This window comes from Arachis hypogaea, chromosome 3 (assembly GCF_003086295.3).
Source record: "Arachis hypogaea cultivar Tifrunner chromosome 3, arahy.Tifrunner.gnm2.J5K5, whole genome shotgun sequence".
NCBI classification, from domain to species: domain Eukaryota; kingdom Viridiplantae; phylum Streptophyta; class Magnoliopsida; order Fabales; family Fabaceae; genus Arachis; species Arachis hypogaea.
In genome coordinates, this window is record NC_092038.1 from 29670080 (window position 1) to 29687892 (window position 17813).

The following is a 17813-nucleotide window of genomic DNA, read 5'->3' on the forward strand; positions in this document are numbered from 1 at the left end:
GATGTGGAAGATTTGTCCCGGGTCTCCTGTGTGTAGTTTTTGGCCGATTACGAGGTTCAGGTGTTCTTGGATTTGTTTGCATTCGAATAAAAATTATCTATCTTGGGGTTTCTGTATCCCTGGTTTGTCGTTTATGATTCTCGTAAGTTGTATTACCGTATGAAGCATTATCTCCACTTGTGTTAACTTTAACCACGGTTATCCTCATACTAAATTAGATGTATTTTTATTCTGTTTCCGTCTTCGCGCGTGGGTAGATCTTGGTTAGTTTGACTTGGTCAGGCTCGATGGTGTAAATTGGTGTAAATTGGTTTATAGGTAGAGGTTTACTGTCGCGCGGACCCCACGTTCAGGAGTTAGCGTGTACTTCACGCCGAATTAGGTCCAGAAGCAGAATTAGGTCCAGAAGCAGGTGTGCAAGGATGCCAGGGTCAGGTGTAGGGGTGTACTGGATCAACTTAGATAGGAAGAAAAGAGTTTTGTTCTGTCAAATCAACTATAAAAACATGAATGCAATTAACTGAAAATAAAAAATTATCATTTAATTCGATAACTTAATTTGATGTGATCACTTACGGTTTTTAATCGGTTTAATATTCCATAATCTACAGAATACGACATGTATTTAATTGTTTTATCTAATGCTTTCCAATAATAACAATTATCGATGAGCTCCATTAAATTTGCAAACAACAAAAACGTCATTCACGTTTCCCATTTCCCATTTCTCATTTCTCATTTCCGGATATCTAGGCAAACTGGAAAATGAAAACCAGACTGCCCACCTGCGTTTGGCAAAAGGAAGCCACTTCTAATTGTAAGTTTAGATAAATACGGGTCTAAGTACATAAATTAAATGTACTAATTATCCGGTATTAACCATAATGTTGGGCAATGAAACGATTGACGCGCTAAGCCGTAAAAATTAACTAATGTCAGTGTATAATATAATATGTAAAATTTTCTTGGCCGATACTGACGATGCCGGAGAGTAGTTTCATCGATCGCTGTGTTGAAGTAGGAATTGCGGATGCTATACTCCGACAGGGGTTGACGGAGTATTTCCGGATTGCCCGCCGTTGCATTGGGGTGGAACTGCTGTCTAGGCCTGGACGGAGGGCAGCGTCGAAGCAGGTTACCTGTCTGCCATGTTGCTACTATGTGATCACGCATTACTAAATAGCTTCATCCGAAAATAGAAAGAAAGAAAAAAAAACTCAAATGCTGCGGAAATTAGATATAATTAGGAAAATCGTGTTTTACGCAGGGATTACAGAACATCAAAAGAACAGCTAAAGAAACACAGCAAATAAAGACTTGGAAGATAGATGCCGTAGGTCATATAGCCCCGAAATCATCTCCATTCTGCCCAGCGGTTTCTTGATAATCAGAGCCGTGTGCCGTTGCCGCAGGTTGACCATACAATTGGCGGACCAATAAACCTACCTTGATCTCCACAGCCTCGAGCCTGCCTTCCATTTCACGCCACGGTGCCATCTGTTTCTGTTCCCTTTGACAAAGATCGGCAATTTCCGCTTTCAAAGCGTTTGCTTTGTCTTCGAGTTCACGAATGGTGGTTTGATGCTGTTCCATCTCCGTGCGCAACTTCTTTTCCAACCAGCGGCCTTGATCCATTTGATGCTTCCTGATACTCGCCCTGACTTTCGCGGTGATTGCCTCGATCCTCGCCGTCCTTGCTTCGTCTTGTGTCCTACGAAGACTATCACTCAAAAACCTCATCCTCTGTTGGAGGGTGTTGATCAGGTCTGCGGTCGGAGGTTCCTCGAGGTCGCCCGGACTAATGGCGTGGTCGTCAAGGGATTCGTGCGACATTTTTTTGGATGAAGACCGGGAGGTTTGGTAGACGACAACGGCCCTTGAAGCAATGACTTTTCTCCCATCAGAGAGGTTAGAGATAAAGGTAAGGATTATAGGAACTGGCGAATGGTTATGACTTGTGACGGACTTGGCATTGATATACATTAATGAAAATCAAAATTTAAGTTAATAATAAATAAATTAATACATTTTAATGTGGTTAATTAATGTACGTATGCCATTCGTTGGAAAAATAAAGATAATAATGCACCTGGTGGTTTTATCGATAAACGAAGAAAAAGCCTGTGGAAACTTGTGCTACATCGCTTGCGCAAAATTCGAAATAAATGCAAATCTTGGTAATGTGACGTTAGAGTAGACAGGAAGGGTTGAAGGTCTATGGACTGCTATGAATAACGTGGCAGACGGGACTTGCGTTGATCTTATAAACAAATGATTACTTGGCTATGCAATGGAGAGTCACCGAATGTAAGGTCAGTAACGGGGAACAATTGTATTTTCCATAAGTTAAATTTTTAATACTAAACAGAAAACACAAAAATAAAAATGATGGCAAAATGAGTCAAACAGTGCCAGTACGAGTCAAACAGTTGCAAAAATTATTACATAATAGTGATAATACATATATTACATAGGATAACCAAAAAAATATTGAGAACCCAATTCTATCCTATCAGTCAAAGAGGTGGACAAACAGGATCAATTCATAATCAGCCCTACAATGCACGCATGGAATATGAGCAGCACCTCCATCACCGTCGTTTACGTCCCACCCTCTTCCATAGCGTTGATGGCAGTAAATAGCACCCATGTTTCCACGGCTTGGACATGCATGCGAAGAACAGACTAGATTCTCTGCGTTTAGCATTGGCAGGCGACGCAGGTGTCTCCACGTCCCCTGGACAACGCTGTGGAACACCAATTTGCAGTTTGTTAGGGCACCGGCCGCCTTAAGCCCACGGAATGTTTGTAAGCCCTTGTTCTTTGACTCGGCGTCGTCGCGTAGCATCAGCATCATCGCCACTGTGTACTGGGCTGCCAGATGGCCCTGGGCTGCGACAACGTGCATAGTTTCCATCCCCACAAAACGACACCCTCCAAGCAGTTATCTCAATGGCTGTTGTTTACGGTGTCTTTATAGTCACCTGGTGCCGTGTGCGATGGTATCCCATCGGTTGTGTACCGTGCATCTACACCTACTCAGCTACAATCACGTCGTTTAGGGAGCGTGCCGGTTCAGTTTCCCGTCGGCTCTCACACGGCTTCCTTAGCCAACACGTCCCTTGTATTCATATTTTTTTTATGTTGATTTTTTTAACTAACCGGTCAATAACTTCCCTTTTAAGTTCCGTTTTTTCCATTTCGTCGCTTGGGGATTCCCAGTTTTTTTTTGCTCTTTATGTTTTGTTATATCAGAATTTAATGGTATTAATTAAGTTTAATATTTTAATCATATTAATTGACATTATTTAGACATTGTTCAAAATTCTTGTTGGTTAACTATAATTTTACTATATCTATATATAATAAGTATCGGTTTAACTAAAGAACATTTGTATGGTAATAGAGTAGATAATCGCTAGTTAAAATAAATCACTGACAAATATTTACATAATGGATATATAAAAAACAAAGCATTGATTACACGATATTTCAAATTTTCAATACCAAAACTAATATTATACGTCCATACTAAACCGAAATATTATATGTCAATACTAAACCTAATATGCATAACAATTCTAAACCCTAGCTATGTCAACGAATCGTTCTACCTCGTAGTCGGCGCGACAGCGAATGCACCGGATATGGTCGGCGCCTCCGACACCATGGATGGAGTCCCGCTCTGCCGCCCTTCGGCGGTAGTCATAGAGAAGACCCATGTGGCCTCGGGTCAAGCATCTGGTCGACTCACATACCGTATGTTCTTCTCCCTTTTCCGGCATTTGGACTTCATCCGGCCAAGAAATTGTGAGGACTGCGAAGCAACTCGAGTAACATGCGGGGAGTAAGTTACCTGCTTCGAGCATGCAAAATAGTTCCAAACCTTCTTTTTTGGCGTCGCTGTCGTCCCTTCGAATGAGCAACTCCATTGAAAGTGCGTACTTGGCGGCGTCCAACCCATTCCTTGCTGCATTTTGTAGCATTTCCCATCCGATGGCGTGGTTACGTCGTATGTAGAGCTCCCGCAGTGCCTCCTGAAACAGAAGTTCCGGGTGACCAATCTCAATGCACCTCTTGAAAAATCTTCGCCCAATAGGGTCCCGTATCCACAACCAATTCATGTCATGCAGAGGTGGTATGGCAACCATCCTGAGCACAGTATCCTCGTCGCCCACATCGTGCGCAACGCAACACGTCATACGGAACCTGCACAGGTCCTCAATCAATGTGGTCGCGACTGTAATGGCTATGGCTAACCAAACGTCGCGGGGTAGTTCGAAGGCGTTAGAGTAACGCTCCATTGTAACTTTCCGTTGGACTGGGGCTTGCTAGTGTATATGCTTCAGACGGTGTTATCCAGTGACCAGCGGTGTTGAGAGTAGGAATGCTAGTATATTTATGGTTTAGGGTTGCCCTTTGGAATCCAATTCCCTCGGACTTAACTGACACATCATTTCGTTGGCAAAATCCATTTTATTTTTTTAAAAAAATAAAAAAAGGATTCTACGAACTTGCCTTGTAAATAGAAATAACATTATTAATTGAGGGCATTTATTAGATTTATCGTTACGCGCTGGTGCGTATTTAGTCGATGGCTAGGAGCGTTAAAATTAAATCTAACTAAATTATAATCTAACTAATCATCATCGCATTCATATGTATAAATATAATTAAAGAAAATCATTCTTGGAAATTGCAATAGGCGTCCATGCACGAAAGACGAAACATGAAACGAAAGGCCGTAAACACAGAAAGTCTGAATTTGCGAGTAAGATAAACTTGAATCGCCACACATGCTCGTAGTGTACCCAAATATAAAACTAAAGAAGAAAGCAACCTAATACTACCTCGGGCATGGGGGCATAAGCGTCACAGCTGGTTGAACCATGTATCCAACGCAGTACCAGGCGGTCGACTTAGGTGTTCTTCTTTGTTTTCATCCTCCATAACTCTACCTTGCCCAATACACGGTCCCAGAGTTTGTTGAATGGTGTGCTGGTCAGGTTCACCGCAGTTGTTGCCCTGATCTCGTTCTCCCGTAACTGCAAAACGGTGAACGATCGGGTTTATTGTGCCCCTATAATATAATAGCCGTAATTTACCATTTTTATTTGAGCGTACTTACAATCCTGTCCACGATCGGGTTGAATTTGTCTCCCATTTTGAGCCACCCAATGACCCATATCCCTGAGTTCATGCTGAATGTTGATCCGACGAATAGACAGTAACCGTCAGTACGTATTATGGATAACCCGTGAAAAGCATCACTGTGATACATGCATGTTTTACTTGCTGATAACGTACCTCTGCCCACAATTTGGTATCCCTATGGGGCTCCTTATCGGGAAATCTCCGAAGTTGCTTGGTAAGGGCATTAAGTGCTTCTCGTAAACTGCCTGTGTCACGTTGTACAAGACCCTTGCCTGCACGAACCGTGGAATATAAATCAGAACGCTATTATGTACGCCGTGTTGCATGCTATGCCAGTATGCCAAATTAAAAGTAAATACTACAACCAAAATTGTTGCACGGTATGCCAAATTAAAGTAAAGACTACAATCAAAGTTGTAGGTAACCATTTTCCGGATCCGGTCTTCCCGGTGAGGCGTCTTGAACTGGTTCGGCGATGAATCAAGGTTGTAAATTGCCCTGTCTTTGAGAGACACGAGCATCAAAATCCAGTGGCCCAGCACGTCCTGCATCGGGACATAAATCTGCAGAAAATAAATACGTATAGTTAATCCACTGAAGATACTTGTTCGTGGTTTATATTTCGATTAACAAATAGTTCTCCTTTAACAGACAAGTTCAAGAAATCTGGATGGCCTCATCCAGTTCTCCGTGTAACGGTTGAGCATTAGCTCTGTCGTCTCTCCGTTCAATATATCATCCTGCACAGACAACGTTGACGAATTAAATAAGTTATGTTCTATAAATCTCAGAGCGTCGACGACTGTCAACGACCGTTAACGGCGCAATAATTCATATCGAGTACCAACACCAGATGAGGGCTAAGTTATCGAGACAGACGGCGGTAAGCACCAGTACGCGGGCGACGTGGCAAGGATCTCAACACCGGTCATAGTCATGACAACCATATGGATGATCTGGTAACGAAGAATAGCAAAAAATATAAAATAAACAAAAAACCCCGATGATGTCTCGCGATACCATATATGTGTTTTTCCTACTCAAAACAAGCGTAAACAGGTGCCATACCTTGTCATCAACGTCATTTCCCGGTAGTAAGCTGTGTAAATCAACCCTGTCCGCGGACTTGACTCCAATACGGACAAGTTCCTCGCTATAGTCAAAGGAAAGTGTTAATGCATTAAAATAACCGCGATAAGCGGGTTTAAACACAACGAAGCTCGAGTTTTACCATGGATCAAGGTTTCCGTCGAACACATACGCAAATAAGGCTGACTGTCGGTTGTTAAAGTCCATCGCGGGAGTGATCTTGAACCTCATCTACGACACATGTTTGTCAAAGATCAGTCGATTGTCGCATTTTTTGATAAACTAACTTACCGATTAGTTACCTTCTTACTCGTTAACTGGGCAGACTTTTTCCTGCTGGAACCAGATCGCATAGAACTGTCAGTTCCATCACCGGAACGTCGCCGTTCGGCATTCCTTGTTGCTGATGGTGGTGTGCGAAACAACTTTCTCATGATGCTGTCGGTTCCTGCAAGGGGTGGAGTACTATTCTCAGGCGGATCTGGGACAATCGGCGTTCCACTAGCAATGCCAAATGCAACTTTCATGGACTGCAGGGTTGACTGTTCATCCGTCTCCCTGTCGGAATCCAACAACACGATGGTTTTCTCGGAGATTGTCGCAACTGCGTTGTCGGTCTCCTTCTCGAGATCCCTCTGTCGGAGAATAAGCTAAACCGGTTTAGGATCAAGAACACCTACATGACACGTAACATACATGGCCAAGGAGTTAAACCTAAGCTGAACCTTTTCCACGAAGCCCCTCATCAAGTCCTTGACGATGAGACCGATCTTCGAAAACGACCAGTCCTCTTCCGACTGGATCTGGTCACCTTTGACCGTATTAACATCATCCGGCTATGGAGCTTCGGCTGAGGTTTCGCAGTCAGCTTTGGGTCCACCGGGGAGCTACATATAAAAAAAGACCAAAATCAAATCAGTTATTTGTTTAAAGAATGTGTGAAGTACACCTGAGTAGAAGATTTACCTCAGACGCTCGCTGGGGCTGCGACTGCTCAACTGTATCTGCGTCGTGGACCTCTTCGCATACGTCCCTGCATGTACCCCGTACGTGGCTGTTAATGCGAACAAGGTTGTCAAACTCGCGAGTCTAGGTAAACTCGTGGAGCTTACCTAGACTCGACTCGTAGACCTGACTCGTAGACTCGTACGAGTTTACCTGTTATATATTTTTTTAAAAAATATATATATCATGTATAATATATATATTTACTCAGATATAGACATTCAAACCTAACAATTTCAACATCAAAACACATAATAAATTAACCTAATACTAAAATTACAAGTTACAACAAGTACTTTGGATCACACATTTAAATCATTCACAAGTATCTATCTAGTTCAACATAAAACACACAATTACACAATCAAAGGTTCATAAGACATAACCAAAACACAAAAGAAAACAACAAAGCAACAATTAAATTTCTAATAAACTCTAAAACTCAAATCCTCCAATATCTTCATCTTCCATGGCATCAACATCATCATCTTCACCATCTTTATCAAAAACATTTCTTTCAGCCTCAGGTTCAACATGGCCAACAAAATCATCATCATGATTCACATGTTCATCTTCTTCCTCTATTAAATTTTGTTGTGGATCCCTAATAAACTCATTCTCACCTCCCTCACCCATGTTGAATTCATTACTATTCATACCTGGAATAGCAAATTCATTACTATTTGGATCATCATTAGTATTGTCATTCGTTGGCAAGTGAGAATGCTCAACACTTTCAGCAATATTTTCATTAACATCCTCAGTTATCCACTCATCATCAGAATGCACTGCATCAAATTCAAGTTCTGGAGTTTTTCTAATTTACTTGCCCTTTAACTTCAAATTATACATCACATACACTAAATCATTCATTTTCTTTTGATGCAACCGATTTCTTCTCTTTGTATGAACCTACAAACATATAGTGCCAATAGTTAATAAAAATACAAAAATTAAAATTAAAATAAATAATGAATAGTTCTAAGGAAAGTAAGGAATAAGGAATTACCATTTCAAATGCACTCCAATTACGCTCACAACTAGATGAACTACAAGTTAAGCTTAGAACTCGGATAGCAAACTTCTTTAGTTCTGGACAACTATCTCCATAGAAGTCCCACCACTCAGCAGGTAACATGGTCTTCCTACTACTCTTTGCAGTTTCATTACCAAAGAGGCCTCTAGCATAATGAAAGTCAGGAATCTGTAGACCAACCTTTTTCCTTTCTTCCTGGTTAGGAACCAGTTTTTTCAAACAACTATATAGACCAATCTTAATGTCAGCATCATCAACTATGAAATTTGGTTCATAGTGATAATGAGGATTAAGATAATACGCAGCTGCATGCAATGGTCTATGCAATTGACTTTCCCACCTTCCATCAATAATTTCCCATATAGGTTCATAACTAAAAATAACAATGCAAATGAATAAAAATAAGAAAATTAAATAAATAACTGAATATAAGAAGAAAACATGGTAACATGATACATTGATAATCAAATATTAAAGCTTTCAATTAGTCAAGACTCAAGATTACCTCTTTTTAACACAACCGAAGTTAGTCTTGATTGTTTCTTTGGCGTTTCTCATGCCTTCAAAGATGAAACCCATGGCTGGTTTTTCATCTGAATCAACCAAGCGAAGGACTGTAATGAGAGGAGCAGCAGCCTTGAGGCATATGACAATATTCTTCCATAGCCTACTATCCAAGGCCATGTTTTGGACTCTTATTCCTTCAGGCGTTGATGCAACCTTAGTTGTCTTCCAATCAGCAGAAGTAAACATAGTCATCAACGGTCCTTTATTATCATGAAGACAAGTGAGAGTCAAATAGGCAGTGGCGAATCTTGTGGCACCTGGCCGAACCAAGTCCTTTCCCTTTGTAAAACTCCTCAACATGCTAATGAGCATACTCCGGGAGTAGATAAAAGTGGTGATTTTTCTTCCCTTTTTTATGGTTGTTTCATGCACCTTTAGCTTCTTTTCAAAATCCTCCAATATCAAATCTATGCAGTGTGCAGCACATGGTGTCCAATACAAACTTTTTCTAGTCTCCATCATTCTTTCTCCAGCAGCCTTACAATTAACAGCATTATCTGTAACAATTTGGACTACATTCTCTTCACCAACAAATTCTACGGCATCTTCTAGCATTTTGACAACTTTATCCGTTGTTTTCGAGATGTCATAAGTGTCCAATGAATAAAGAAAAACTGTTCCTTTAGGGCTGTTCACCAAGAAATTACAAATACTACGCCTTTTTTTATCAGTCCATCCATCCGACATGATTGAACAACCAGTTCTCTTCCACTCTGCTTTAAATTCAGTAAGCATTTCATCAACATTGTTCAATGTTTTCTTTAATTGGGTTTCTCTTAACTCATGGTAAGAAGGGGGTTTGTAGCCAATTCCATATCTCCCAACCATCTCACAAAACTTTAAAAATTCGGGATTCTTAATAACATTGAAAGGAATAGCACTTGTATAGAAAAATATGGCACATTGTTGATCACATTGTTCCTTTAGATCCTTCTTCATCATTTGATTTATTGTTGATTGAACTTGAGCCCCTTTTCCTTTTGTGACAAAGTTGCGAATATCTTTCCCCTTTTGTTGAGAATTGTCCTTCTCCTTTTCTGTTTGTTCAGGATAATCCTCATCATCACCGAATCTTCTCTTCTTCAATGATGCTTCTTTAGCCTCCACACAGACTTTCAACATCACAGCCTTCACTTCTTTAGGTACTGATGCACAAGGCTCTGAATCCTCTTTAGTACCGGCAAGATGATGCTTGAATCTATAAATCCCTCCGCTTATAGTCTTTGAGCAATAATTACACTTCACTTTTTTACCATTGCCTTGAACATCAATCCCATGTTTCCATCCTATATCACTTCTATTTCCAGTTGCATTTTTCCTCCTAGAAACAGCAGGTGTAAGTCTAGGAATACTAGGAAGCGAAGACCCTGTCCCTGAACCAACATTCTCTGACATTTTGTATTTTTATCCCTAAAAATCAACAACCCAAACAACAAATTCAGATTCAGATTATCCACTAACTAAATTCATATTCAGATTATCCACTAACTAAATTCATAACTAACACTAGTTTCAGCTACACTTACAACAATAATGTTCAAAAGATGAAAAATTTTCAGCATCATAATTCATAAGACTTAATCAATAATCATCACTCCAAATACAGTACAGCAAGCAATACTTTTGTGATTCGGAATAATATACCACCCAGTTAACCCAAAAGTCCATTCTCATTGTCATATGAACCCCCTTTGAGGTCATTAATATGATCAAGCACAAACAAATTAAAACAATGGCAACCAGTCAACCACCAATACTCCAATACTCACTTTATCACACAACAGATACATTTTCATTTAAATTAACAATTCAGACTTCAAACTTTCAATTAAACTAACACAGTAAGTCAGTAACACTAACTAACAATTCAGACTTCAGAGTTTCAGTCAGATATTTTAGAGTTTCAATTCAGACTTTAGAGTTTCAATTAAGATATTTTAGAGTTTCAATTCAGACTTCAGAGTTTCAATTCAGACTTCAAAATTTCAGTAAACTAAACATAACTACATAACAGAAGAAGAAAACAAAAGAAAAAAAATATATAACAGAAGCACTATCCACACATTTTAACCATGATTGAAGCATGAAGCATGCAGTACAGATTACAGAAGCAGGCAAGCAGCATCAGTTTTTTTTCACACATTAATTTTTTTTTCAACAGATCAAACGCAGATCAGGGCCTTAATAAATTTGCAGAATTGAATAATTGCAACCAAAATTGTTAGCATTTGAATTAGTTTAACAAAATTACCTTGGAGATGGGCAGACTTTATCACTTGAAGCAGATCGACAGTGCTTCAGTGAAGAAAAACAGAACAAGGCTGACGAGGGCAGAACAGGGGAGGGGAGGCAAACGGCGTGGTGGTGGGCTCTGGCACTGTGCGACTTTGCGTGGTGGTGGCCTGGTGGGCTCTACGAGACTACGACTCTGCGTGGTGGTCCTCCACTGGGCTCTGCGACGCTGCGTGGGTGAGCGATGGGGGATGAGGGATGAGGCGAGGGGAGGTGAGAAGGCGAGGGATCCGTCCGGACTCTGGCATCCGGCCTCTGCGTGGCGGCGCAAACAAGGTCGCCGTTAGATGGTGGAGGGAGTGAGGAGTGAGGCTGGCCGTGAGGGTTTGGTGGAGGGAGTCACTAGGGTTTCGAACTTCACTTCTTCATTAGTGGGTGTGGGTTTAGGTTACCGGGTTTGGGTTAGCCACTTAGCTGTAGGGTTTTTTCTTTCCTGGGCCAAAACGACGCCATTTTGGCAAAAATGGGCAACGAAATTAAACTCGCTAACTCGCTAGCAAACTCGCGAGTTTGCACGATTTTATCCGAGTCTAGCCGAGTCAACCTGAGTCTACCCAGAAACGAGTTTATGTCCGAGTCAACTCGATTCCACTACCTAAACTCGTAAACTCGTACGAGTTTACGAGTTAACTCGCGAATTTGACAACCATGAATGCGAATATTCGTCTACCATGCATATGCAACGTACTGCGTTTTGTTGTATTCTAAAAGTCATAAATGAAATTTGTCTAACCTGTTGTGTGTGTCACCGTCGGAGCTCAAGCGTGCTTCACTGTCGCCCATTGTTTTTCTTTTTTTTTGTGTTTTGAATATTGATGGTTTAGCACGGTAGGTGGGTTTATTTAATTGCAAAGGAACTTGCAAATGCCGATGGCTTTGTCCTCCGTTTACGGAATGTGATGCGTCTATGTTTACGGTACTTGGGTGTTGTGGATGGAGTCACGGGTATTTGTTGTAATCGTCAAAGTCGCGACAAATCTTTCACCCGTATGGTACGTTCTTATTTGGGCTTGTTTTATGGTCTGTTCCGTATCCAAAAGTGAAGTTCTGAGTGACACTATACTATAAAATTTCCTTTTGCAATCACTTATTCTATGACCATTGCGGTCAAATCAATCCAAAACTATCGACAGGCTTCCACTTAGGCGCTAAGTCAGACCATGCCTTCCCCACCCCCTCCCCCATTATTTTAATTCATTATATCATAGAGGCATAGGACTGCGAGCTATATATGCAATGGGCGTAATGCTGAATTTCCTACACCAGTAAACCGTCAAAAGGCATTCGTTGGAAGATGGGAGAAAGCCAAAATGGCTAATACATTCGCTTCCTTTAGCTATCCGATTCCCTTCCCAGCGTACGTATTAACCTTTTGTCCAAAGTTGTGCCATTCTTGTTTAAAGCATAAATATTTATACAAAGCATATTGTCCCATACCCCGAATTGACATATACACCTGCTCGTCTGCAGCTACCCATGCTCTAGGTCAGCGCATCATAAAGTTTTGCCTCGTGCGCATCACGACGAAATTAGTGGCGGAGGTTGCTTTCCACTATCGTCCATGGATTAGTAGCATCTAATTCTCTCCCGATTATGAGCACCATTGCCCACGAATCTGGTTACGTTATTTTTTAAGCATAAAGCATAGGGTTTAGTTTTAGGTGGACAATCCAACGAAGTCCTGGAAAACGACCGTTGGATATAATTTCAGATTGAAGATTTGATGGACATGTGTCCTTTCTAGTAGACCAAAAATTAAAGTTGGTGCAGCATGATTTTTTTCTTCTTTGGTTTAAATCCTAAACTCTAAACCCTAAACCATAAACCCTATACCAGAAACCATAAACCCAAAATCCTATACCACAAACCCTATACCATAAACCATAAACCCTAAACCCTATACCATAAACCCTAAATCATAAACCCTAAACCCTAAACCCTAAACCCTAAACCCTAAAACTTAAACCATAAACCATAAACCCTAAACCCTAAACCCTAAACCCTAAACCATAAACCCTAAACCCTAAACCATAAACCCTAAACCCTAAACCATAAACCTTAAACCCTAAACCATAAACTTTAAACCCTAAACCCTAAACCCCAAACCATAAATCCTAAACCCTAAGCCCTAAATCCTACACCCTAAACCCTAAACCATAAATCATAAACCATAAACCCATAAACCCTACACCCTAAACCCTAAACCGTAAACAATAAACCATATACCATAATCCATAAACCCTAAACCACAAACCCTAAACCCTAAACCCTAAACCCTAGACCCTAAACCCCCTAAACCCTAAACACTAAACCCTAAATCCTAAACTCTAACCCTAAACCCTAAACCCTAAACCCTAAACCATAAACACTAAACCATAAATCCTAAACCATAAACCCTACAACCTAAACCCTAAACCCTAAACCCTAAACCATAAACCACAAACCCTAAACCCTAAACACTAAACCCTAAACCATAAATCCTAAACACTAAACCATAAACCACAAACCCTAAACCCTAAACCCTAAACCTTAGACCCTAAACCCTAAACCCTAAACCCTAAGCCCTAAACCACAAACCATACACCCTAAACCGATAAACCCTAAACCATAGACCATAAACACAACCATAAACCCTAAACCCTAAACCCTAAACCCTAAACCCTAAAACTTAAACCATAAACCATAAACCCTAAACCCTAAACCCTAAACCCTAAACCATAAACCCTAAACCCTAAACCATAAACCTTAAACCCTAAACCATAAACCTTAAACCCTAAACCATAAACTTTAAACCCTAAACCCTAAACCCCAAACCATAAATCCTAAACCCTAAGCCCTAAATCCTACACCCTAAACCCTAAACCATAAATCATAAACCATAAACCCATAAACCCTACACCCTAAACCCTAAACCGTAAACAATAAACCATATACCATAATCCATAAACCCTAAACCACAAACCCTAAACCCTAAACCCTAAACCCTAGACCCTAAACCCCCTAAACCCTAAACACTAAACCCTAAATCCTAAACTCTAACCCTAAACCCTAAACCCTAAACCCTAAACCATAAACACTAAACCATAAATCCTAAACCATAAACCCTACAACCTAAACCCTAAACCCTAAACCCTAAACCATAAACCACAAACCCTAAACCCTAAACACTAAACCCTAAACCATAAACCCTAAACACTAAACCATAAACCACAAACCCTAAACCCTAAACCCTAAACCTTAGACCCTAAACCCTAAACCCTAAACCCTAAGCCCTAAACCACAAACCATACACCCTAAACCGATAAACCCTAAACCATAGACCATAAACACAACCATAAACCCTAAACCATAAACCCTAAAACCTAAACCGCAAACCCTAAAACCTAAACCCTAAACCCTAAACCATAAACCCTATACCATAAAGTATAAACCCTAAACCATAAACCCTAAACCCTAAACCCTAAATCATAATCCCTAAAACCTAAACCCTATACCATAAAGCATAAACCCTATACCATAAATCATAAACCCTAAACCATAAATCCTAAACCCTATACCACAAACCATAAACCCTAAACCCTAAACCCTAAACTCTAAACCATAAACCTAAACCGTAACTCCTAAACACTAAACCCTAAACCATAAACCCTAAACACCAAACCCCAAACCGTAGACCATAAACACTAAACCACAAACCCTAAACCCTAAACCATAAAGCCTAAACCCTATACCCTAAACCATAAACCCTATACCATAAACCATAAACCCTAAACCCTAAACCCTAAACCCTAAATTCTAAACCATAAAACCAAAACCCTATACCATAAAGCATAAACCCTATACCATAAACCATAAACCCTAAACCATAAATCCTAAACCCTATACCACAAACCATAAACCATAAATCCTAAACCATAAACCATAAACTCTAAACCATAAACCTAAACCATAACTCCTAAACACTAAACCCTAAACCGTAAACACTAAACCCTAAACCCTAAACCCTAAACCATAAACCCTAAACACCAAACCCCAAACTGTAGACCATAAACACTAAACCACAAACCCTAAACCATAAATCCTAAACCCTATACCCTAAACCATAAACCCTATACCATAAACCATAAACCCTAAACCCTAAACCCTAAACCCTAATTCCTAAACCATAAACCAAAACCCTATACCATAAAGCATAAACCCTATACCATAAATCATAAACCCTAAACCATAAATCCTAAACCCTATACCACAAACCATAAACTATAAACCCTAAACCATAAACCCTAAACTCTAAACCATAAACCTAAACCATAACTTCTAAACACTAAACCCTAAACCGTAAACACTAAACCCTAAACCATAAACCCTAAACACCAAACCCCAAACCGTAGACCATAAACACTAAACCACAAACCCTAAACCCTAAACCCTAAACCCTAAACCCTAAATCCTAAACCATAAAACCTAAACCCTATACCATAAAGAATAAACTCTATACCATAAACCATAAACCATAAATCCTAAACCCTATACCACAAATCCTAAACCCTAAACCTTAAACCATAAACCCTAAACTCTAAACCATAAACCTAAACCATAACTCATAAACACGAAACCCTAAACCGTAAACACTAAACCCTAAACCATAAACTCTAAACACCAAACCCCACACTGTAGACCATAAACACTAAACCACAAATCCTAAACCATAAACCCTAAATCCTATACCCAAATCCATAAACCCTAAATCCTAAACCATAAACCATAAACCCTAAAACCTAAACCCTAAACCCAATGTAGAATAACATAAAGAGCCCGTTTGGGAAGTAGCAGAAGCTACCTTTTTTAACTTTTGGATTATGAAAAGTCATAATCTATGTGTTTGGCACTATTTAAAAAAAAGCTTATAATTTCCCGAAAAGTTAATTTGCAGCCTTTCGAAGAAGTAAAAATATACGACTTCTTGCTTCTCGAGAAGTCACTCTACCACTTGCTTAAAAAAATTAATTTTAAAACAAAAAAATCTACTTTCCTTTTTGACTCTATGAGAAATTCTGACCGTTCATCACCATTTTCACACAAGGTCTGCTAGAAGCACTGGCCTTCCACCGTCATTCTCACTCAATATTCCAAGTCTCACCATTTTTAGGTAATAAAACATCTGATGGAAGTATTGATCCTCTACCACATTTTCAGACAATATTACATCTGAAAAACTTACTGCATATATTCCTTCTAAGTATTTTTTTCATTTTATCACTATTTTTACTACATATATTCATTCTTTCATTCATTGGCTAAGCCCGTTAACACTATCCAGATCATATAGCCCCACCCACCAATTCCCAAATCCTCCTCTTATAATGCATCAAACCCACGTGAGCCGAAGGAGTGACAGTAGTGGGATAACACAGCGTGTAGGAGGACGACGAGCAAATATAAGGTTGATGTATGGTCGGGCCTCATCTGGAGCCGGTGCGGGGACTGGGTTTGGACTCGGGCAGAGCACTTCTGTTAAGTTGGTTCGGGGTGATCTGCTGACCCAGAACCGCGGCAAAAAAATAAAAAAGCTTTCCTTGGTATTGTTGCAGGAGTCTTCCGTTTCATCTTCTTTGAATTTAGAATAAATCGAATTTATTGTCACCTAATATGACAAAATTTCTTGAAAAACGATGTTTAATATTTTCTTTTATTTAAGGGGAATTGACGTCTCTTGATGTGAAGTGAGTGGCTGCTCAAGACTGCCCGCAGAACAAGATAGTCAGACTAACCATGATGCCCAACTCTACGCGCTCGTCAACTATATAATACAGCAAATGTGGAAACTGTATAATATACGCTTCCATCTACTTGATTGCCATTGTTGTGGCTAGTCTAACTCACGGCATTGAAAGGGAAAAAAAATAAATAGGAAAAGAAAAGCAACTTCGAATATGGAAAATCAATTTATGGATTCGTTGGCTGATATGGGTGAGCAGATCCTTCCAGACGATCTGTTGATGGAGATTTTCACTCGAACTAACCCGAAGATGGCGGCGAGATGCAGAACCGCAAGCACAACCTGGCGTGTCCGACTGTCTTCCGACAGATTTAGGAGAGACAACACGTTCACAAACATTGGAAAACACCGTAAGGTGTTGCTCCATATTGGTGACCCGGAGAGGTACGGTTCAACCCAGGCTTTTTGCATTGTGGACTGTGTAGGCAGAGGAAGAGAAGCCGCGCCAATGCCAGAACAACTGGGTCCCCGCGGATGGTGGACTGTTATCGGCTCCGATTGCGGTGTGATCTGTGTCCAGTATAGCACGAATGGTCCTTATTTGAGACTCCTGTTATGGAACCCGCTGCTGCGAATCGCTCGTCAACTGGACGATCCGGCCGACAAACTACTTAAACAAGCCGTCATCGGATATGCGTTTGGATACAGGTTTTTGCACTGCAATGTTTTTAATTCGGCAGATGGAAGCTAGAAACACGCATACATAAACGATCAGCGTCTCACTCACCTTGATGAGGGCTCAGCTTTTCACCTTGGTAAGGCCGTGTGGGTAAACTGGGGTGGACATGGTTTGATGATTGCAACGCATGTGGTAGTGTTGGATGCCGACACATTTCTTCTGAGCAAGATAAGGATAAATAGTAGCTTAATTCAGCATGTGCAGGCACTGTG

The 17813-nt window shown here is 40.3% G+C and overlaps 1 protein-coding gene across 1 annotated transcript; it reads left to right on the forward strand.

Annotated features, from left to right (window-relative positions):
* The first annotated feature begins 17076 nt into the window (after positions 1-17076).
* LOC140183361 (uncharacterized) lies at positions 17077-17613 on the forward strand. Its single transcript, XM_072231774.1, has one exon. The coding sequence runs from the start codon at positions 17077-17079 to the stop codon at positions 17611-17613; it is 537 nt and encodes a 178-aa protein (XP_072087875.1).
* The last annotated feature ends 200 nt before the right edge of the window (positions 17614-17813 follow it).

What these genes read in the sequence shown, in the direction of transcription:
- LOC140183361 (XM_072231774.1), top strand. Translation starts at nt 17,077, where the DNA reads ATGGAAAATCAATTTATGGATTCGTTGGCTGATATGGGTGAGCAGATC.